This window comes from Mastigoproctus giganteus, chromosome 7, assembly GCF_048544385.1.
Source record: "Mastigoproctus giganteus isolate SK-2022 chromosome 7, ASM4854438v1, whole genome shotgun sequence".
In the NCBI taxonomy this organism is placed as follows: Eukaryota; Metazoa; Arthropoda; class Arachnida; order Uropygi; family Thelyphonidae; genus Mastigoproctus; species Mastigoproctus giganteus.
The window spans coordinates 221,422,094-221,447,385 of record NC_143581.1 but is presented as its reverse complement, the minus strand read 5'-3'; the positions used below and the strand labels follow the sequence as shown (position 1 = coordinate 221,447,385).

The 25,292-nt window shown below is 36.2% G+C and overlaps 1 protein-coding gene across 1 annotated transcript in view; it reads right to left on the bottom strand.

Moving 5' to 3' along the window:
- Positions 1 to 25,292, bottom strand: part of LOC150083712 (DBH-like monooxygenase protein 1 homolog) — a 57,742-nt gene that overhangs the window by 11,974 nt on the left and 20,476 nt on the right. The window contains exons 3-10 of the mRNA XM_090378579.1: positions 10,821 to 10,991; positions 10,272 to 10,358; positions 9,965 to 10,156; positions 9,693 to 9,792; positions 6,988 to 7,154; positions 6,626 to 6,683; positions 2,987 to 3,072; positions 2,640 to 2,678 (exon numbers count right to left, since the gene is read on the bottom strand). Of these exons, the coding sequence (XP_090234705.1) occupies positions 2,640 to 2,678; positions 2,987 to 3,072; positions 6,626 to 6,683; positions 6,988 to 7,154; positions 9,693 to 9,792; positions 9,965 to 10,156; positions 10,272 to 10,358; positions 10,821 to 10,991 (900 nt within the window). The remainder of the gene's footprint in view (positions 1 to 2,639; positions 2,679 to 2,986; positions 3,073 to 6,625; positions 6,684 to 6,987; positions 7,155 to 9,692; positions 9,793 to 9,964; positions 10,157 to 10,271; positions 10,359 to 10,820; positions 10,992 to 25,292) is intronic.

Here is a 25,292-nt window from a genome sequence, read left to right as displayed (position 1 = left end):
TGGGGTGGATGGGATCTATCCAGTTATATTAAAGGAGGCAGCAAAGGAAGTAAGCAAACCCTTAGCCATAATTATGAGAGCTTCCTTGGACTCAGGGGAGGTACCCATAGACTGGAGATGTGCAAATGTGACCCCAATTCACAAAGGAGGATCAAAAGGCTGACACAAGTAATTATAGACCTGTGAGTTTAACTTCTGTTCCCGGAAAATTAATGGAGGCACTGGTTAAAGAAGCACTGCAGGATCATCTAGACAAGACTTCAGTTATAGCTCGGACACAGCATGGTTTTGTTAAGGGGAAGTCTTGCCTGACCAATTTGATTGGTTACTATGATGCAGTCACAAAAGAACTGGATGCAGGGAATAACTTTGATATTATATATTTGGATCGAAAGGCTTTGATACTGTTGCACATGGAAGACTGCTGCACAAATTGGAGCAGTGTGGCATTGGAGGCAAATTGCTGCTATGGATAAAAGGGTGGTTGAGGGGGAGAAGACAGAGTGTGGTAATCAATGGACACTTCTCATCGTGGACTAATGTTATCAGTGGAGTCCCTCAGGGTTCAGTGTTGGGTCTATTATTGTTTTCTGTATTTATAAATAATATTGATGATGGTATATCAAGCTTAATGTCCAAGTTTGCAGATGATACAAAAGTTGGCAGGGTTGTTAAGGACACTGCTGACGTTATGCTGCTGCAACAGGATCTGGAAATGTTGAGCAGATGGGCTGAGAGATGGCAAATGAAGTTAACATTGACAAATGTAAAGTACTACATATGGGTACTGCATTTGGGAAACAGCAACCCCAGAGCAATGTATCAATTCTGTGGTACTACACTGACAGTGGTAGAGAATGAAAAGGACCTGGGGGTAATTGTGCAGGCAGATATGAAGTTCTCTGACAGTGCAGACGGGCTGCAAGAGTAGCTTATGGTGTCTTATCAATGATATACAGGAATTTTTCTAGCAGGGATAAGGAGGTGATTATCCACTTATAAAAGGCAATGGCCAGGCCACACCTTCAGTACTGAATACAGGTCTGGAGGCCTCATTTCAAGAAGGATGTAGAGCTGCTGGAACGAGTACAGAGAAGGGCAACAAGGTTAGTGAAGGGAACAAAGGGTTGCTCTTACGAAGAAAGGCTTAAGTTTTGCAAATTACAGTGTCTGGAGACTAGGCACTGGCGAGGTGATCTGATAGAGGTGTATAAAGCCTTGAATGGTTTGAGCATGCTCAATGCTGATGGGGCTCTGCCTCTTGCTCAGAATAATCATCTGAGAGAGGCATAAATTCAAATTGAGTAAAGACAGATGTCCGGAAATTTGCCTTTAGCTAGCGGGTAGTTTTTTGGTGGAACAGACTTCCATCCCTTGTTGTGGAAGTTGATAGCCTAAATAAATTTAAGGCTCAGCTGGAGAGGTATTTCGAACGAATGGAGGGGTGAAGTGGAAGTTTTTTTTTTTTTTTTTTTTCTGGCTGATGCTGCATAAGCTTGCTTTCTTGCATCAAATCCTCTACTAATGCTAATGCTAATGCTAAAGTGAATGATTGTTATATTCTATCAGGGTTAGCATTAATATTAGTAGAGGTACATGAGGCAAAATTACACATCCATTCACTCTAAAAGTTTGTCCAGTTCTTCCTTGAATTTATTTAAGCTATCAACTTCCACAATGACAGATGGAAGTTTGTTCCAGCAATCAACAACCCACTGGCTAAAGGAAAATTTCCAAACATCTGTCTACAACTGTCTTTCTTCAATTTTAATTTATGCCCACTCTGGTTCGTAATTTGAACAAGAGGAAGAATCCCATCAGCATTGAACCTGCTCAACCCATTTAAGACCTTATACAGCTCAATCAAATCACCTCACAAGGCCTAGTGCTGTAAGCCTTTCTGGTTAAGAAGATCCCTTCGTTCTCCTCACCAATCTTGTTGTCCTTCTCTGTACTCGTTCTAGCAACTCTACATCCTTCCTAAAATGAGGCCTCCACACCTGTACACATTACTTAAAGTGTGGCCTTACCATAGCCTTATACAAAGGGATAATCACTTCCTTATCCCTACTAGCAAAATTCCTGTATATCATTAACAAGACCCCATGACCTGCTCTGGCAGCCTGTCTGCACTGCTCAGAAAACTTCATATCTGACTGCACAATTATCTCCAGGTCTTTTTCATTCTCTACCACCCTGAGTGTAGTACCACACAGCTGGTATGAAGTTTAACATAGACAAATGCAAAGTACTCCATATGGGTAGAACTTTGCATTTGTCAAAGTTAAACTTCTGTTTGCCACTTCTCAGTCCATCTGCCCAACTTTTCTAGATCCTGTTGCAGTAGCATACTGTCATTAATAACTCTGCCAACCTTTGTATCTTCTGCAAAACTTGGACATTAAGCCTGATATACCTTCATCAATATCCTTGATAAATAAAGAAAACAACAATGGGGGACTCCTAATAACATTATCTTTATCTTTAGGTTATTATATCAAGAAACTTTTTTCCTTTTTTTTCCAGCTTCTGTTACTTGTCACATCTTCAGACTTCCCAATGCCAGTCAATGTTTTCTTTTTCTTGTTTGTTTCTCTAGATAAAAAAAACAAAATATCAAAATTTAGTCATTTGCTTACCGGGAGTACAGCAACCTCTTCTGGTAAGTATCTGTATTCCTGAAATATAAAAAATATACATTTACTCATACTTTAATAATGTGGATTGCATTTAGTGCTGCAATAAATTATAACAATAATATGCACTAACAGACATTATCATTTTAACCTAATTAACCTGATTTTAATTGAATCATGTGTTAACCTGATTAATTTAAAATTAGGTTAATTTTGTTAAAGTTAAACCACTGACATCACAAATTAATTACAAGTGAAAAATAGCAATACAAATTTAGGTGAATAATTAGAACTGTGCAAATTTAATTTATTGTAGTAATTGGAGATTACTGGCATAAAACATATCTTACCTGATAATTAAAGTCATAGTTCCTATCCACAGCAATAGGTGGCAATTCTTCACTATTGCGAAAATGTCGAACAATCATTTTCCTTCCTACAAAAAACAGACTACCTGAAACACCTATTTACATTTCCTTATTTTAATGTTAATATGAAATTATACTAGTGTTTTAGTCTGCACAATAAAAGATGTGAAAATATGAGAAATATATGCAGAAAATTAATCTTTCTGGCCTCACAACCATTGTTAGTATTAATAAGTATCACATTTTTATTATCAGAATGTATTACTAAGAAAGCAACAGGCCACAAAATTAAGAGGTGCAGCATGGCCATAGCAGCCCTTGCGCCAATAAATTCTACTCCAACAACAACAACAAAATTAAGATAACTGATATATTATAAAACTTCATACTATAAGCATGAGCATGAATACTATTTACATTGAAATCCAGATTGTTTGAAATAAAATGACAAAATATGGGAAATATAAACACCACAATGGCTTTCAATGGTGATATTCCATCTTCCTCAAATATCTTACCTGCAGCAAAACTTAAGTGCAGAAATATTTTTATATACCATAACTTGAGCATGAGACCAGCAGCCAGCTTAAAGAACAGATAGCCAGCCACTAATGTTGTGCCAGGAGACAGGTCTGAGGCACTGTTCACTTAGCTAAAGCACTCCTTCCCACTCTTAATATGAAGGTCTCAAAGATGAAATGGATCCAAAACTCCCCATTCTATTATTATTGGGAATGATATTGTTGATGTGGAGTGCCTTGAGCCAATGGCAGAATTGCAGGATCCCCAACTCAATTAATGATACTGGTGTTACCAGCATCATTTTGATGATCCTCCTTCCAAAAGTACAACATTTTTGGAGGCTTCAAACTTTGTTGTATATATGGCACTAATATGTAGTCTAAGCAATCCTTTAGCCTCACCAATTTAGACAATATATTTTATAAACTACCCTACCTCTCATCATATCTAAGGATGGGGGATTTTTAGCTGACATAAATTTTCTTTATGTCAGCTAAAAATCTTAGCTGACATAAAGAAAACTGCATCCTTGTGCCAGGGAATTGGATGCATTAAATATTATATTTGTATAGGACACTAAGAGTGGTTCCTGACAGGGCTAGACAAATTGTATATCCAAGTGCTCCCTCCTCTTTGTCAACTAAAAGTAATGATTCAGAATATAGTTGGGAAAACCACATATCCAGGCTACTTTTACTTATTTGGCAATTTCCAAATCCACTCTTACTTGGCAATTTCCTAATCCACTCTTACTTGGCAATTTCCTAATCCACTTTTCCAGATCTACTCTTCCTTGGCAATTTCCAGGTCCACTCTTATCTTGGCAATTATGAAGATATAAAAAAGAAGTTTACAAAAAAACTTTATAAAGTATAGTTGGTTTTCACTGCAAGCCATATTAGCAAGACAGAATAGAGATTAAAGGATTACTTGGAAAATCATGTTAGTGTCATAAGTTTTGAGACCATAACAGTTGTCCACTTTTGACAGGAGGGCAAGCAAATTGACATTGGTAATGCCCAAAATATTGATTGAACAGGAGATCAGCAGTGATGCCACTGGCTAAAGGCACCCCATATTCACAAAGCAGGATCAACATTAATAGAGATGGATGGGGAGGGGAAGAGTTTCTTACCAAATAAGTAGGACTGTGGTTCTTTTTGTGACTTAATGTATAAAATATAAAATAAATTTTAATTTATATATTTTATACAATCTTGATTTGAATGAAATAACAATTATGTTTTTAATATGATTTTATAATATACCCATTATCTTAATTTTGTGAATCCTTGCTTTCTTCATTGGTTGGAATGAAATAGAACTTTAAATGTATCTTGTACTGAACCACAAAGATTTTTTTTCAGTATTCAACTGATAATTTATCGCTAAAAAAAACAATTTCCCAATTAGTCTGACCATTATTACTAGATAACAGTTTCCTAAATTCTGCTGGGAACTAAAGTACCAAGTTGTATCTCTCTTTCTCTCTCTCTCTCTCTCTCTCTCTCTCTCTCTATATATATATATATATATATATATATATATATAATAATAATAATAAAGTAATAGAAAAGATGTAGGAAAGCAGAAAGAGATAAGACAGAGTTATAATAGAATACGTTATGGCTCAGGGACACTGCTATCGCAAAAAGTACCCTACAGCCATAATGTCTATAAGATAAATGAACCAATTTATTTAGTGCAGAATATAATATATGATAAAAGGCAGAAGCAAAGAAAGTACAGAGCACCCCGGTAGCGAAAGGCTGTGTGAACGAAGTGGGGGGGGGGTAAAGAATTAAGCAAGGGTAATAATTGAAAGAATATGTACCAAGTGAAAATTTGAACAAACGACCAAGGAGGAAATACATTGCCAAGTCTTTCATAATTTTTGTGTCTACGTCAGAGGTCATCCACCAAAATTATGAAAAAATATAGCAATGCTCTTACTTCTGTTTTCGTTTTTTGCCTTCATTCTGGGTGGTTGGCCCCAGTTGAAGTCATCTAGATTGTCGGTAAAAAGCGATAATAATAATAATAATTTTTTTTTTTTTTTTTTTTTTTTTGCGTTTTCTTAAGTCCTTGATGGTATTCTTATTATTGGATTGATTTACTTTTTCTATTGATATTCTGTAGACATTGTGGGTGTATTGCATGATTGCTTGCAACTGCATTAACCCATAAATATTAGTTATTGTCTTTTAACTTTCTTGCTTTGCTTTATTTCTTGTTTTCCTTTTATCACTAATATAACTATTAATATATATATATATATATATATATATATAGAGAGAGAGAGAGAGAGAGAGAGAGATAAAAAATAATCCTATTATATATAATATTGATAAAAATAATAGGATTTTAATCACATTACTGAATGACTAAGCAAGCAAGAAAAAGTAAGAAAAAGTATTAAATTATTAAACTGGGTTATGGATCTGGGGCGCTGCTAATTATATAGAAATACCTGGCAACCATAATGAAATATAGACAAATGTTTATTTTCAGTGTATTGGGTAGGGATGCTGATCTGTAATTACCATGGAAAAATTGAGAATGCCAGCAAGGTAAAAACAGGTAATCTGAAATTAAATTAGATTAACATAAAAATAATAATGATAATAACGATGGTATCTAAAGTAGTGGGTCCTAGGGCTTTAATGACTTCAAAGGGTCAGGAGCTAAAACTGTAGGAGCCACCACAATAAGCAGGGTCACTGTTTCTGTTATGATCTATACGTGAGAAACGTATACATCATAGCCAACCCCGACAGAGACCAAAAGGAAGGAATACAATTCAAACATAAATAAAAATAAATATATAAGTATAAAATAGAGCTAAAATAATACCAATTAAATCTAGTTAAAGGAAAAATGAATGAAAGTTTGAATTCAATTCAAACTTTCATTCAAAGCCACTACTTTAGGTACCATCATTATTATCATTATTATTTTTATGTTAATCTAATTTAATTTCAGGTTATCTGCTTTTATCTTGCTGGCATTCTCAATTTTTCTGTGTTAATTACAATTGACAGGTCAGCACCCCTAAATATATATATATATTTTTTAAATAAGATGTATTAATTGACTTACCTAAAAGGTGTGAATGTAAGAATACAGCAAAAATCTTGATACCGCCTGAAGGTATTGCCTGCAAGGAAAAAAACAATGTAATAAATATAACTGCACGATCAAGTGATTCAACCAATAAAATAATATTTCATAAAACACAATAAAAAGTGTAAATATCATTTAAAAAAGGAAAAAATTAGTTTAAAAAGGAAATGCTGATTGTGCATTAATTATTTTTTTACTATTAATTAACTTATATGCACTGATTCAGTAAAATAAATAAATACATGATAAAAATTCTAATATACAAAACTGATAAATAAGTTTTCATTGGTTTTGTAAAATTGCAATTATTTCTTGACTCTTCAATAATCCTAACTCACCGGCCTCAGGCATGCAGGATCAGAATGCCCAACAATTATGAATTCCTTACTCCTAGGTGGCACTACAACACATGGATCTATAGAAGCTCCGATCATTAGGGTGGTTGCATCATATTTTCTCAAATCAGGAGTATAGTACACACGAAATCCAGACTGGTCCACAATTCCTGAATGCAAAAAATATTAAAAAAATTTTAAAATTTAGGAAAATAAAGTGTAAGAAAGCTTGTGAAAAGATTATTTGTCTTTTTAAAAAAATGGATGCAAGTCCTGATATTTATAATAGTAAAATCATATACTGGGTTGTTGTTGTTGTTGGGTTTTAGGTGCATCAGCAACTTAGATCATATTGCACAGTATATATATTATATCTGTAAATTGCATGAGTTCTGTGGTCAATCTGCCTGTCTGCTGGATGAAAAATCTGAGTTTCCAGAAGGAAGAACCATTCTACTCTTGCCCAAGACCAACTTATTCAGCCACATTGCGAAAAAATCTCCATAACAATTCCGCATTTCCATCTAGTGTGGGAAGGATGGCAATTCTACCAACTGTGTTACCCATGAGGGCCATATACAGGGTACCATATTCACTTCTAAATGTGGTTCCCAAAATGCAAATAAAAATATTATAATGAATGTATGAATCAGATCATCTCACAGTTGCCTAGTCTCCAGATGCTGCAGAATGCAGAACTGAAGCCTTTCTTGACAAGATCAGCCTTTTGTTCCTTTCACCAATCTCATTACCCTTCTCTGCACTGATTCAAGCAGATGTACACCCTTCCTAAAATGAGGTCTGGGGCTCTTATTTTAGGAAGATTATTAAGTCCAGATATGAAGAGACTGGCATCCAAGATCTTTTGTCATCTTCCTATTCCTCTTCAGGTAATACAGTGATGACGTTTTTGCATTCATCCCCCAAGGGCAGGGTAGTATTTATAAACAGGCGCATGAAGTGCTGGCCTCAAGCTTCACCATAGAGGGGGGCCTCACACGGCCTCTGTAATTTCAAATTTTTAAAGCGATCTTTGTATTGCAACATTTGTGTTTAAACAGATCGGTAAAAATAATTGTTTTTTTCTGATTATATTTATATATGCAATTTTTTTCTTTTTGGACTCTGGACCTCTGGTATCTTTAAAGGGGCCCCATAAGAGCTTAGTACCTCATGCCCCGAGAAGTGCAAGTACGATCCTGCCCAAGGGTACCTTAATTGTGTCTCTAAAAATATCCAGGTTATCATGGAGCTTGACTTAGATGTCTGGCTCATTGAAATGGCCCATAGCTAGTCACTTCTCTATAGAAACCTATGTTTGTCAGACAGTTCAAGAATTATAGTTCAATTTATACATGTGAACATTTGCATGCAACTGTAAATGAACATTGTTTAGGAAGACATGTTCACATAACCATGATTTTCAGAAAGACAATAAGGTTGTTGAAGTGAGGGCCGATCTGTCTGGCAAAGTGTTGTTATTGCATTCACATCCACAATCTCTTAGAATTATAAGTATTTGATTAGTAACTACATACTTAACTACTGTAATGGCTGTTATAATAATCTCCATCTCTGTTAAGGAGTTTACTGTAATAGCTTTTCTTCCATAATAACCAGGCATGGTGGAATCACTCTCCGATTCTCTACAGGTATCAGATATGATATCTGTATAGAACTGGAGAGTGGTACACAGCATTCCAGATAAAGGCTGAAATCTATTATCACATGGGTTAAAGCCACATTTCACTTTTTGTGCAGAATCAGTTGGTTTACCATGCAGTGATAACTCTCCACTCCTGCTCCAAAACTGGTGTTTTAGAGCAGGAGAGGCCTACCTGCTGTTATAACCATTTATAAAGCTATGCTATCTATTTCAACAGAAAAAGGGTCCTTTTCTATTGTACCATTAGTTCTTTTAACTTCTCATCACTAGAGACAAACTTTTGCAAAGCCTAATCATCCTAGAAATGAAATAAAATTATAACTTGAGTATAAGACCACCAAAAGCTTGCTCCTCACCCCAGTCCTGGTGGCACTCAGTCTTATTATTATTAGCTACATGGTGCAAGGAAGTCCGAGGCTTATGCTGCACCAGCCAAAAAAAGGCTGGTGCAGCATAAGTCCCGATTTACCCCGAGAGAGAGAGAGAGAGAGAGAGAGAGAGAGAGAGTCAAAAGTAGAAGGGAATCACCAAGAAAGAGAAGAATGATGATATCCAGCTCAGGACACTGGGTGTGCCAAGCCCATACCAGATGCAAGCCCCTGCAGTCAGTGATAGAATTCAGTGAACTTCTCTGCATTCAAACCTTATAGTGAATCTGCATTAATGCCACTTTAGCTGTTTTAAATTCTAGCCATTTCTTGATGACCAGCTACCATTTTTGATGACTGGGCTGGACTGGCCTGGGCAGCTAGGTGGCAATTGCCATTGGGACCAATTGTATTTGTAAATTGTTACTGCTGAAAAAAAAAATATATATATGGGGCAAAATTTTTTGGGAGCCACCAGGATTAACTGCAGCCCTGGTGACTCTCAACCAGCTACTGAAAGCTAACACTTTCATATTCCTTGAAAATGCATTTCCTTAATAAAAAATAAACATAAAAATGTCAGAGTAATATAGCCTTATATATACTACTAAAAATAAATAAATAATAGACATCATTTAAATAAAGTCAAATATATATACATACTATTTACCAACCTGTGTTGTAAGCTGAATTGTCATAATGGATTTCCATCTTAAAATAAAGGTTGCTCTTGTCCCCAAGAGATAATCCTGCATGAATGGGCATCACCAGAGTCTACAAAGAATATAAAAAGCCATTTTATTCTATTTTCTTCATAATAAATTATGCAAAACTGTCTTGCTGAAACATTAGTAATAATGTATTTGACTACTGTATATGGCTACTACAATTTGACTACTTTAAATTGACTACTACTGATCAGCTGATCACCAAATGTTATAATTACCTTTCCTCCAACACCCCAAGCTGAATATACACTTTCACATTTGCTGAAGATTGATGGAGTATGAAGAGTGTAGCACTCGTGTCCATCATGATGAACATAAGGCTCTAACTCTCTGCCTGAACTTCCAAGGCATCGATACAGTACAATATGATGAACATAACCTTCATTTCCAGGCTGTATCAATGGCTCAATCTACAAAAGAATGTCAAATAATATTAGTGTAAGATGATTTATAGAAAGGATGGATAATGTCACTTGTTGTATAAATCAAAATTTATACAACCATTTATATAAATCAGATACCCACCTTAATCACATGATGTTTCTTATTAAGTAGTGGTGCTTTGATTACTTTACACCAATAGGTAGTGTCACTATCTTCTGCAATGCTGATCTAAGCATAAGCAAATATTTGGCATAAAAATTTTAATATAAAAAATGCAATATTTTATGCAATTTCTCATAAAAATATCAAAAATTTTTAGCTAAAAAGTTTAAATTCAAAATTGGTTTAATTCAATATTTTTTAGTTAATATTAACTCAATTTTTATACGAAATTTTAAATTTGAATTTTATGTAATTAAAAAGATTAAAATTCAACCTTAAACTTAGTTTTTCCATTTGTTATAAAAAATGTGTATTTAAAAATTAAATTATGCATAAAACTTATTAATTTATTTAAATAATTAAATATAAAAACCAATATCAAATATTTAAAAGTAAAAAAACTAATTTAAATAATAAAAATTTAAAGTAAAAATTACCAAACCTCAAAATAAAATCTAGTTTCATGGAGATTAGCTATTAAGAAAGAAAAACAAATAGAAAAAAATGCTGCAAACTGCAATTACATACATTTGGTGACTGGATATCCCAGTATCTAACATTATCTAGTGGAATCTCCTTTTGGACTCGAGCCTGCAGTAACATGACACTCTTTGACCCACGACTTGTATGGTATGGCAAATTGTATATGGAGTGTGGATCCTCATGATGATAGGCATAGATAATACGGGCAGTGTTATTCTACAAGAAAAGTTTGGTAATAATTGTTCATTTATATTCTTACATTTTGCTTTGGTATAATTAGTTGAGCATCATGTTCACCATAACAAAGTAAAAGGACAACCAAAATTTAACATTAAGGGAGTTATGAAAAATATGGGCAGTTTATGTGCATATTATAGCCATAAATTCTTGGGTCTCTGTTTGCCACACATGTATTAAGGCTATTTGGATTTTGCCCTGCTGTTTTATGTAGGAGTACCAGTGGTACATCATCCTATGGTGTAGGTAGTGCAGTTGCACAAGGGCCAAAGCTCAGAAGATATGGCATGAGGAGTACTATTGATTAAAATCATATTAATTTCATTAATAATTATTAATAAAATATAAATATTGTATAATTAAATAAGACAAATAAGACACTTTTACATAAAAATTTTAATTTATTGGAACAGTAAAATTTTAAAAAAATTCTTTTTTAATTTTCTAACTGTGTACAGTACCCAAATAAACTAACATAGTGATGTTTCTGAATATGGAATTCTGTCTTTCAGGCCAGGACAGGAGGGGGCAAATTGGGTTTCAAACAATTCTAGCAATCTTAAACAATCACAACAATTGTAGCAATTTCTGATTATTTCTAAGGTACACAGGAGAATGATATTGAGAAATCTATTTTTTATGTGACTGCAATAAATGATAAAGATAAAGTGTAGCCACTTTTATGTATTTAAAAGTGAAATTAATCAAACATCATTAATTGAAGAGCACCCTTTTTGAAACCACACTAAACAAACACATACATAGATACAAATTATTAGTTACATGTCTGTAGTACTAGTTTCAAAAGGCTTACCTTCAAACTTCCAGAAATGAGATTAAGTGATACGGTCAACGGGTGACAACAATCTACAAGTCATATAACCAATCAAACATTATCTCTAAATCTGAGCTGAGTTAGACTAATGTTTCTTCACAGACTGTTACGTTTGCTTCTGAGATAATATGGATTTCCTAAAACTCCTTGAATTAAACTTCAGCTGTGGGTATCTTGTTCTTCCTGTACATCTGTGTTGACAGTTATTCTGGGAACTGAAGATGCACATAGCTGACTTTTGTATTGTTGTGGCTGAATCTTGTACTAAATTAGTTAGGTTTAGTAAAGATCAGAAGATTGTTTCATTAGATTTTTGCTGCATAGAGAGGTTGTTCAGTATAGGTATATTGGATGAGTAATCCTGGATGATTATTTATTAATTAAATCTTATCTATTAAATAGCATTGGTAGAAATTTAAAAATCTAATGAGAACAGCATGATGCCCGTAAGTAATATGAAATTAAAGGGAGGTTTCTTGTTAACAGCTATCGGAGAAAACAGCAAATCATACACAAAACAAATAAGTTAATAATTAGGTAAAATTTTTTAAATTTTATAATTTGAAAATCACGGAGTCACAATAAAAAACTATATGGGAATACCCTACTAATGTGTACTCTTACATGTAATATGACAGTTCTGTGAATGGATGTTTATCATACAGTCTTCAATTTTACTCCCACACATTTATTTTAATTTTTTAATGAATCATAGGAATGTTTTATTTATTAAAAGCTATCTTTATAATTTTTAATAAATTATAATTGAAATCACCTCTAAAATTAATGACTGCTTTTATATTTTACACACACACACACACACATATATATATATATAAGCATTACAGGTATCAAGGAATCAAGACACCAGTGCACCTGCATTAGTGTAAGGAACCATCAGATAGAAATTGTCAACAACTCATGGTGAGTATTTATAGGATTCAATTACTGCCTTAAGATAATCAAGTAATGACTATATGCAGGGAAGTTCCTAGGGAATGTGGCGCCAGGGTGCAAATCGCAATTTGACACCTTCTTTCAAAATTTTCTTCATTACGTTTCAGGTTTTCAGTCGCCCCTTGAACATTGCACCCCTGGCACTGTCGGAACGGCCTGACCCTGTATGTAAAATACATGGAATGCAAAAGTAATTCATGCTCTGACATGGGTGCCCTGTTTGCCCAGGGCAAACAGGGTATTTATCTCACATGCTTCTCTGATAAAGGAGCGAAAAAAATGATGAAATAAATTTTAAGTTTTATGGGATACAGTATGAACTCTTTGCCCCAGGTGCTAAATTAGTTAGACATAGCTTTGCACATGTGTGTGTGTCTGTGTCTGGATGGCTGGCTATCTTTGTATTTATATATACGAGGGCTGTTTTTTTTGGCTGACACACATACCAACCGAAGTTGGTAAATATCTTAAATTTCATGCTATCTTCCATATGCTGATTTGGTTTAAAAGCACATCATTGCCAGGAAAGCAAGTGGAATATGCTCCACACACTCTCCTAAAAAATAAATCTCTTTGTCAACATATTGAACTGCATTCAAGTCTAAACCAGTGAATGTGAGCAGGGATTCAGTCTTAAATAAGCCTCTGGGGTGGGGAATATTCATACTCATATTATGCCGTCATACACCAACTGTATTAAAATTGTAGTTTTGTACTGTTTAAAATATTGAAATGACTAGATAGAACAAATAAAGTTTAATCGAATAAGTAAACAATTACTATGTGTAAAATAAAATATAATATTAAACTGCAAGATACTATTTACAATAAAATATATTTACAATAAAACAATTAAAATGCTAGATGATAAAAGTGTTAAAAAATATATAAAATACTGTAGCTTTCAAAGGCATCTGCTTCCTTTTTCAACAGTAAGGTTTTATCGTACAGCACATCCTTAAATATCAGCAGGCTCACTGCTCTCAGCACGTGGTTCCACAGGAGCATGGGCAGTATTCTCCTCGTGTGTACTGGAACCGGAAATGGCTTGGGAGCATGCCAGGCAGAACCATTCATCACATCCAAGGATCACCACCTCAAAGATGGGATGAATACATATTCCCCTGTCTCTATTAATATTACTGTTCCTGGAGGAACAGATCCGCAAGCTCTTGAACCACAGAATCATAGATTTTGCGGTCCCAAAATCTATGCGCCCTGTCGACGATAACAGCTCCGTCTGGGGAGATGTGATGGTGCTCCTCCCAGAAATGTTCTGCCACAGCAGATTTTCCATGACTGCTGTGGCAGAACATTTCTGTCCAGCCATAGTGAAGTGGTGCCAGCAGTTTGAAAGTGGTTGCACAGAATTGACGGATGCTGATCGAAAAGGCAGGCCATCAACGTCAATCACTGCAGAGAACGTGATGCAGGTTGATGAAATGATTCGCAATAATTGAAGACTGGCAGTCGCAGAAATGGCAAAGGAGTTGGATATTTAGAATAGGCAGTGTTCATTCCATCGTCCGTGAACATCTTGACTATTGCAAATTGTGTGCACGATGGGTTGTTTGTTCACTGACAGACAAACTCAAAGGTCAACATTTTTTGTCTTCTCTAGCCTTCCTTCAACATTATTCTGTGGAAGGCCATGACTTCTTACGCCGCATCATCACTGGCAATGATGTGGCGTAAGCAGAGAGCATCTATGGAATGGAGACACACAACATCGCCTGTGCGGAAGAAATTCAAAGTTGCACCATCATCAGGAAAGGTCATGGCCACTGTGTTTTTCGACTGTGAAGGAGCTGTTTATACGGAATTTATGACAAAGGGCACAACAATTAATGCTGCCTCATACTGCCAAACATTATGGTCTTTGTGAACAGCCATGAAAAACAAAGGCCTGAAAAGTTAAGCAAAGGTGTTGTTCTCATTCAGGACAATGCCATGCAACAAAATAAATGCACAACATGACACTTGTTCCAAAGTTTTGGATGGGAGGTATGGCAACATCCGCCGTACAGTCTCGCCCTTTCGTCTTGTGACTATCACATCTTCGGCAAGCTGAAGGAACATCTAGGGGCCAACGATTTGCAAACGATGAGCAGGTGCAAACAGCAGTTTGACGGTGGCTGAATGACCAAGGAGTGGATTTCTATCATCGGAATGGAATGTTTAGTCACATGTTCTGAGAAATGTTTACACCAACTCGGTGACTATGTGGAAAAGTAGTGCAAGGTATGTGCTTTCTATTGGATAATGTTACATACCTCAATAAATGCTTCTTGGGCTACAATGGTCAAGTGTAACTTATTTTTTGAATTACCCTCATATATCTCATATTGTGAATACTTTCACAACGAGTTGCCATGATATTGCTCCGAAACGGTGCCATCTAGGTGGTGACATCCACTGAGAATAAGTAATAATAGTCTTCTCCTATGGTGAAGAGTTACTTATTCGATGTAGTGCAATATCATGGCAACAACTCGTTGTGAAGGTATTCACAATATGAGATATACATAATGATGCCAATCTTATAACTATTTAGTAGTTAGCTGCGAGCAGATCTGATGCATTTGCACTAACTTGTAAGCATGTTAACTCACTGCACTACTTGAGGCTTTTGCCCTACAAATGTGACATAATTATAAGAGAGAGTTAATTTAACTTTTATAATATTGCAAAATTAAATTAACCAATTGATTTTATAGATTAAAACCATGAAACATTCTTTATTGGTTAAAAACATGCCAACTCATATGTAGATAATTCCAATAGATTTAAAATTTAAAAAAATTTTTTTTTTTATTAATCTGTAGGAATTTACTACCTATGAGTTGGCACTCTTTAAACATGAACATCTGAAGCAGTAAGATTGGGCTAGCTCAAGGCACGGGCAATGTGTGGAAATGTCACAGGTGACTGTGTCTTAGTATTACTAGAAATGCTTGTAAATGATGCAAGGAAGAAAGCTTTTACAGCATCAGCTTACAAGAAGATGTTAACCAAATGGAAAGAATCCTCAAAACAAGTTGGTAAACCATCACAAAATGAACAAATTATGTATTTCACTATGTACTTGATATTGGCCAATGACTTGATACAACTTTCTGGTTGCCATATGTTGAACAGATTAATGATTTTCCTCTATTTCCAACCAGGTGGTTAGACATTAGCATAAATTTGGTCTGGAGGCCTAGCAATCTGGACCAAAATTTATAGAGTAATGTCTGGGGGCCCCTTAGGCTGGTGAAAGTGTGACCACATAAATTTTGTTTAAAAAATTTACTCGATGTTGAAGTTTATTCTTTGCGAAAAGTTAACTAGTAATTATTATACAAAGTAAAGACACTTAACTCCACATAAATTTGAACTCTAATTATTAGTTGACTGTGTACTGGAAATCTGATTGCACAAAAATAAAAAGCTAATCCTGCACTCAATTATTTGGCAATCAAGCTCGCTCTCTCTCTCTCTCTCTCTCTGTTGTTTTTTTTTTTTTTTTTTTTTGTTGTTGATGTCATTTCGAATCTGATCTTATAAGGGTTCATTTTTGGCTTGATACTAATCTGTTTGCCTTGAATGTTAATGATGAGTTAAGGATAGTTATATTTAGGATGGATCTGCAGAAATGCATTTTCAGCCAGAGGGTAGCTGATTATGAGTAGTTTGAATAAATTTAAGGAAGAATTAGGCAAACTGGGTTATCAGATTCTCCACTCCAATGATCCCACATATTACATAATAAAATACAATCCTTTTAACTTGTCACATTATATTTTATGAAAAAAAAAAAAACAACATTATAAAAAACCATTTGTGCAACCTCACCACCACCCACCTAGACTATTTCATCTGACTCCCCCATCTTTTTGTTGCATAATTAACCCCAGGGGCTCACATCTGGCAAGTATGGGCTTGCCACACCTAGGGTCCTGGGCTGGATATCGTCATTCTTCTTTTTCTTGGTGATTCCCTTCTACTTCTCTCTCTCTCTCTCTCAGGGTAACACAGAATTTTTTTTTTGGCTGGTAACACAGAATTTTTTTTTTTGGCTGGTGCAGCATAAGCCTCAGGCTTCCTTGCATCATATTCATTTCTTTGCACCATATTCAGGCCTCATTTCAAGAAGGATGTAGAGCTGCTGAAACGAGTACAGAGAAGGGCAACAAGATTAGTGAATGGAACAAAGGGGTGCTCTTATGAAGAAAGGCTTAAATTTTGCGAATTACAGTGTCTGGAGACTAGGCACCAGTGAGGTGATCTGATAGAGGTGTACAAGCCTTGAATGGTTTGAGCATGCTCAATGCTGATGGGATTCTTCCTCTTGCTCAGAATAATCACCTGAGAGGGCATAAATTCAAATTGAGGAAAGACAGATGTAGGATAGATGTGCGGAAATTTGCCTTTAGCCAGCGGGTGGTTGGTAGGTGTAACAGACTTCCATCCCTTGTCGTGAAAGTTGATAGCCTAAATAAGTTTAAGGCTCGGCTGGACAGGTATTTCGAACGAACAAAGGGGTGAAGTGGAAGTGGTTATTTTTTATTTATTTATTTTACTTTAATTTTTTTGGCTGATGCTGCATAAGCTTGCTTTCTTGCATCAAATGCCTCTACTAATGCTAATGCTAATGCTAATGCTAATATGGCTAATAATAATAATAATAATCTGTGAATGACCCCAGAATATACTTTCTAAGTCAGTTGTTTATAAAATATTGAAACTGTCATTACATTTTGGTTGATTCACCAATAATTCTAACTATATTTCTATACTTGATCAGTCATGTATCATTACAATCTTGGACTGTGGTGCAATATTTATTGCAGCATGGTCCAAGTTTTAATGGCTCAAAATTCTTATATTCCTCCTCCTGCCCCAACCAAATGCTGAGCAGCTCTATGTAATCTTTAACAACCATAGAAAACCAGCTGTTGGTCCTCTTGAATCCCCCCCCTTTAGTGGCAGACCTAGTGATAGAGTAGTTGCACCACTACCCAGATGCCCATGAGTGCAGAGTCCTAGTTGAACTATAACTGACCATAAGATTTATAAAAGGAAATCTTTCTTCTGGTTTTTGATAAAACCATTTACAACCTCCTCGAAATAACTTGAAAATTGATGCCCACATGGATGTTTCTTTGGATTTCTGAAGAGGAAATAATCACTGAGAAAATTGCTGGAATCACTGGAAATAATTACTGTTTCTGGCCAGGAAAATAATAACTGTTTCTGGTCTTCACCATAACGACTCTGTTAGATTTGCCATGAAATTTGCCACCAGGGACATCTTCATATCCCTCATGCAACAACATCCCTCAGAAGACCTGGTGGGGCTTTCTGCAACAAGCAAAGCAGAGCTGGTGATTCAGATGATTACTGCAGCCTGTGAAGCATCCATGAGAAAATGAAAAAGGCTTCTCAAGAGTGCCTGCTAGGTGCAGGCCAATGGGCACACAGCAGAGGCCTCCTTCACTAAGTTGAACCATTTTCTAACCATTTCAAGACACTCAGGAAACAATGTTAATTCCATTTATCATCAACAGCAGTCCACCTGCCAGAATCTTGTTCGGACTGAAGGTAACCGAGATACCTGGTCCATAAAATCATCGGACACAAGCTAAGCACCCCAGATATCACAGACTCTATAGCAACACAAGGCACCCTGGAAACCACCACCTAGCTCGGTGCTACTAACAAGATTTAGGACTAATAATTGAAGACCAGCCAAGCCTCAATGGTGAGACTTATTCTAGGATTGTAGAGGAGAATAGGCTTCACACCTCCCTCTGGCTATGAAGAGGACTTCACAGTCGACAAAGTTGCAGAAGCAATCACCAAAATTAAACTTAGAAAAGACCCTGGTCTTGATCTCATTGAGGGTGAAGTCATCAAGTGTGTGTGGACAATTGTTCCCAACATTCTTCAAGACCTCTTCAATTCTTGCCTCTGTGAGGGTTGCTTAAAGAACTGGCCATTCCCACCATTCAGACCACTGCTTACTGCTGCTTGCACTTTTCTCGATTTTGGAGAGAGTGCTGAAAAGGCTACTTCTCTCCAGGGTCCAGGTTAACTATCAAAATAAAAAGCTATGAGTCCCCAACCAGTGCGGTTTCAAATTTGGCTGTTCCACCACAGATGCCCTTCTGCAGCTGCGTAGGATTAGGGAGGACTCTAACTCAAATTATGTCCTTGCCATCTTTATTGATTTTAAGGCTGCATTCGATTCTGTCTGGTGTCCCAGTGTCATCAGGTGGGTTAGACAGGCCGGCTGCTCCCTGAAGTCTACAATAGTATCATCAGCTACTTTACTGAGCAGAAAGTGACCATCAAGATGCCCTTTCACAGGATAAGTAGACCAACCTCAAGAGGCTGCCTCCAAGGATCCATATTAGGCCTGGCTGTGTGGAACATGGTGTTGGATGAATGGCTATCCAACAGTTTTCACCAGCCCACCACGTTCTCCTAAGCAGATGATCTTGTTCTCATAGTGGGTCCCTGGGCCAGTCCTGGAGTCAAAGGCTAATTGTATTCTAGCGGCACTTGCTGACTGGGCAGAGATTCATAAATTGCCTATCTCTTCTTGAAAACCCAAGATGCTCTTGATTAAAGGTACCCTCAATATCTGCAGGCCTCCTGTCATTCAGCTTCAAGAAACATCCCTTAAAATGCATTCCTCTTTGAAATATCTCAGACTCATTTTCAGCCACAAGTTGTCTTTCTTACCTCATCTAGAATACATAAAGGGTAAAGTCAAGAGATACACAGCCATGCTGGCCCATGTGACTAGGACTGATTGGAGGCCCTGCCCTTGGGCCTCCAATTAGTTCTGAAACTAATGTATTCCACAGTCTTTCTTCCAATATTCAACCATTTCAACCATGAGTGGAGAACAACCTCTACACCAGCACTTCAAGTAATGTTAGGCAACCTACCCTTGTCTCTGTATATTGCCTTCTGTGGCCTCCTGCATGGCACCAGGACCAACACGCCCACTAATTTTCTTGTAATCACATCAACCACTGAAGGAAACTTTTCCTGGGAGAAGAAAAGGCTGTGGTTAGAAGTCTCCAAACTCTGACAAGCCCACTGGTCAACAAAATCCAAAGGTGATGTCACATGGAAATTCATTCCAGATGTAGCCTCCCTTAATAAACGTATCCTGACTTGACTCACCCCAAACCAGGGGGACCACCTTTATGTTCACAGGCCATGGATCAACTTTGACAACTCTGCATTGCAGAGTTGGCAAAGTTGATCCATGGGGAGACTGAAGGCTGGAGCCATCTTATGCTTGACTACATCACATACCTTGACCTCAGGCAGCAACTTCTTCTGAAGTGCAATTTTCCAGCCCTCCCATTCCCTATTAAAGACTAAGGGAGCTTTCAATGCTTTCCTACATTACTGCACTGCATTCTTCAAGTTGCTGCACCTGCTATTCTCCCTGCTCCACACCAGAATGCTGCACTGGTTGATCACCTGGGCAGACTCCTTCGACCTTCTGACATGGATCTTCTGCACTCTCCTTTTGCTAACCCCATTGGGGCAGGATCTTTATTTCCGCTGGCACTTGCATTCTAGTATGAGATTTCGTGGCTCAGAAGCTTGGCAAACCCTTTGGGATAGGACTTTGCATCTGCTGACACTTCTCTCTGGCGTGGGATATCTAGGCCCAGACCCTAACCTGAGACCTATTCTTACTCTTGTGGGATAGAGTGTTTCTGTCTGCCAACCTCGTGGCAATCTCTCTCCTTTTCTACCTCTTTGCCTTATTGACTTTCTGCTGTCCTCATATCATCTTTCTATTAGGATGTTCCCCACTAGCAGTTTCTTGACCTCCTACTCATCTTTGGGACCCATCCCCCTCCCTGTGGTCTAACCTTGCCTTACACTTTACTATCCCCATCCTCTTCCCCATTTCTTTTCATGGATATTCTCCCTCCTTGCTCTGTTGGGGCAAAGGACTCTGAGAGGCATCCCTCTACTGACCTGGCCTGGCTCCTCATGCCATGGACAGATGCTGGAATGCTCCTTCCTGGTGATAGGACCTTCCAGTAAATAAGTAACCAGATTAACAAACATAACATGATTCTGTTCACAATACCCACATTACTCCCACCCTCATTTGACCTTGGCAGATTTTGCTTCTTCACAGTGACATTTCTCACAGTTTTGTGGGGAACCACTGGGACTGCTTACAGATACACACAATGTCCACTCCCTAGTCCCCAATAATTAAACGTCATAAATTAGCAATGAATAAACAAATCATGCTCACTCATTGTGCAGTACAGTATTTCAAAGTTAAAAAAGTCACTGGATCTATCTCGCTTATTTTTATGTTTAGGCTATTTTTCACCTGGAATTTTTAATCATATTTGTGCTGAATTTTTTGACTTTGATGTTAAAACTGAAGTATTGCATTTTAGATTTTACAGATTTCAAGTTTTCTTAGACTGTTTTTTTTTTCCAATGGGAAAGTTGTTCCCTGTTCTCAATTTAGTCAAAAGATGTCCCAGGGGCTCACATCTAGTGAGTATGGGCTTGGCACACCCGGGGTCCTGAGCTGGATATCATCATTCTTCTCTTTCTTGGTGATTCCCTTTTGACTCTCTCTCTCTCTCAGGGTAACTCGGGGAATTTTTTTGGCTGGTGCAGCATCAGGCTTCCTTGCACCATATAGCTAAATAATAATAATAAATAATAATGTCATCGGTGTGCTTTTGAAAAGAATGTAAACTGATTTTATTTGAAGAAAAAACAAAACAAACAACAGTTGTATGCTATGTTCACTTTTCAGAATGTGCATTCAACTGTGGAAAAGCTTGTAGGCTATATGAGTGCAGTAGTGTTGCGTCGCGTTTCTACACAAATGAATAGTCGCAGATAATCACATTTTGACAATTTGTTACACATAACTAAAGTGACCAGATCAATAGCATTCCAATGCGGGATATCTGGGGGGGGGGGATTTTCAACCCAGAAACAATATACACAATTTTTTAAACATAAAAAATATTCACATACAAAATACAAATTAAATACATTGACTTCTTTGAACTAAACTTATAAAATATCAAACTTCTTAAAAAGATATATATATAGCTTGTGTATATACAGTAAACCATTACTAATCCGGTTGCGGATAATCCGGATCGAAATATGAAAATTTCTGTTTGCAGTTGAGTACTTTTATTAATACATTCGGGCCTTTGCTATTCTCAAATATATGATGCTGATGAAACTAGACTGTTTTGGTGTGTTCTACCTGAAAATACACAAGCCTCTCGTATAGAGCCGTCAACACTAGGATGGAAAAAGAGCAAGGAAAAGTTAGTAGTAGTAGTAGTGCTGATCGGGCTAGTCAGGTGGGTAAAGTGCTTGCCTGGTCGTGGGTTCGAATTCCGCCTCGGGCTTGGATCAGAGTAAGATACAAAAAAAGTTTGAGTGGTGCATTATGACCACAGAAGCCGATGCGCCAACAACTAACAAAAAAAAAAAAAAAAAGTAGTAGTAGTAGAGGCATGTGATGCAAGAAAGCAAGCTTATGTAGCATCAGTCAAAAAAAAATTAAAACCCATTTCACACATCCATTCCCTCTAAAAGTTTGTCCAGTTCCTCCTTGAATTTATTTAAGCTATCAACTTCCACAGCAACAGATGGAAGTTTGTTGCAGCAATAAACTACCCGCTGGATAAAGGCAGCAGGTAGAAGTTTTCAGCTCTTCTTTGTGCCAATGCAGATGGAACTCATTGGCTAAAGTCTTGTGATCATAAGACTAAGAATCTAAGTGCATTAAAAGACTGTATGCACATATTGCTGTTGTCTATTACAACTCGCAAAATGCTTAGTTCACACAAGAATTTACACAGAATTGCTTCCATAGCCACTTCGTACCCAAAGTCAAGAGGTACCAGAAAGAAGTGTTGAAATTTTCAGATCATCAGATTAAAGCACTTCTAATCTTTGACAATGCCCCGCACACCTGGATATTGAAAAATGTTCAGTAAGGATGGTAAAATAAAGTGCCTGGCTTTGCCGCCAAACACAACTGTCTTAATACAGCCCATGGACCAAGGCATCATTATGGCCTGCAAGAGGCTCTACAAGCACAAGTTCCTTGATGAGGTGATGGTGGAAGACAGAATTGGATTGGTGAAGGTAGCAACACAAGAGGAAGAAGAACTCTGGAAAATATCAAATCATACAATATTAAGTGCAATTTTGCTAAAAAATTCCTGTGTAGAATTTTATGAAGAAATAGCATATAATGAAGAATTATTAAGAAAAATTCACTCAGCGGAAAAATATATTTAATTATATTATTTAAGCTGTCTTGTTTTTATTATTAAAAAAAGTATGTATTTTTATTATTATTATTATTTCACATAAAAAACCTAACTTTTTTTCACTAAACAAAAATGAAAATCAATCAAAAACATGACTCCTCTAATAAGTATTTTTTTTTTTCCTTCTAATTACAATTATTTTTATCAGTACACATCCTTCAGTTCCTTACATAGCATAACATAGGGTACCATATTCTGAATTGAAGCCTTTCTGTGAAAAAAAAAAAAAAAAAAAAAAAAAAAGTATATATACGGTAAACAGTAGTCTGGATTAGTGAAGCAAAAGATAGCCCTAAAATACAAAAAAAAAAAAAAAAAAAAAAAACTTAGAACACAAATAAAAGGAAAATTTAAAGATATAGGTAGTGTTGATGAAAAATATCATTGTAGACCCTTTACTTAAAAACTATAAAAAGACAATACATTCATCCATTGATAGAAGACTCAGAAACTGTACTTGTTTTTGAACGTACAATGCAAGTTTGAAGAAACCTGAATAGACATCTGCTGTTTTTTAAAGTCAATATTGCCATCTGTATTTTGCAACCCATGCACGGTACTAAGTACTATAGGTTTTGATACCTTTCGTGTTTGGGGTTTTCATTAAAAAAAAAAAAAAAAAAAGTTTTTAAAGGACACTAAAGTTTCCTTTTTAGTGTCCCTCCATGCATTGGCCCAGTTGAAGATAGCAGACAACTTGTAGTATTGCTTTCAGCGCTTCTACGGTCAGCTGCGTTTTTGTTGACGTCCACAGCTTATTTACTATCGAAAAAAAAAAAAAAAAAAATCCTTCCGTCGTACCGCTGGTTCCCGGCAAACATAATGTTTTCCATTAGGTATGGAGGCTACATGTCCAATCCGGGACGTTTTCCGGGACAGTTTGCCATGCGGGGCAAACGATTGAAATCCGGGACGTCTGGTCACTTTACATATAACTGAACTTCGAAACACTGTTTCTTTCTTTATTTATTACATGTTTAAATTTTTGCGTTTATGATGTGTAACAGCGTTTTTGTTGATACGTAGAAGATACGAGTTACGATTGCAATTTCTTATTTTGAGAAGATAATTTCAAAACTAAAAGTTGTTTGATTTTATTGCGGCATATTATATTGCAAATAAAAAATATAAATATTTCTATTTGTAATTCTGTGTAAAGTTGAAAAATATGTTCATATGGAGCTCATCACGATGCATGAACAGAGGCGTAACTAGGATATGGCGATGTGACCTCGGCCTCAGGCACCGAATGGAGTTAAAGACAGAATAACTGAATGTATAATTGATTTTAAAAATATGAAACTGTGATTATCTAAATCATAATCACATATAAATGACTCGTCTCTCTTTTTTTTTATAAAAAATGCTGTCTCATAGATACTAATAATTATTATTTATTTTTATGCTTTAATAATAGTTTAATTAATAATATAATTAAATAAATATTAATTAATTAAATAAATATGATAACTGTAATTTAATTATTTTTGTCAAAAACAAAAACACATTTCTGTTATTAGGCCACAGGTGTCAAAAAGCCTGGTTACGCTTCGGTGCGTGTATCGTCTGCTGTCTTCACTAAATGTTAAAAGCTTCTAATAACGCTATAGTTATTAAATTATAAAAGTGGCTGACTCTAAGAGAATAATTTCTTAGTGAAACTTTGTTTCTTCTGTGTTTGTGAACATTTTTCTGCAGTTTCGTTTTTGGTTGGATTGGTAAGAAATTTTCTAGTGTTTTTGTGGATCAGCAAAGAAGACACAAGGTAGGAATTTTTATTTTTTTTTTGTCTTTTCTTTTCAGCGTTCACAGTTATCATTCTGGAACTGTTAAAATTAAAGCCTATGTGTAGACCTTTCATCTAAATTGGAAGTTCAAACTATGCCAAACTTTCATATGGGCAAAAATTATTAGATGCATATAGAATTTGGTTATTTAGGTATAATATTATATTAGTTTATATAAATATTTAGCTATTGTATTTATATATACAGTACATATATCAGGTGACAAAACTACCATTCTGCAAAGTCTGTCACTGCTGGGGGGGGGGGGCTCGAAATGTTAGTGGGTCTGCGTTGTTGGTTGGGACAGTCCAGAATTTGCAATTTCGCTACAGATATATATACT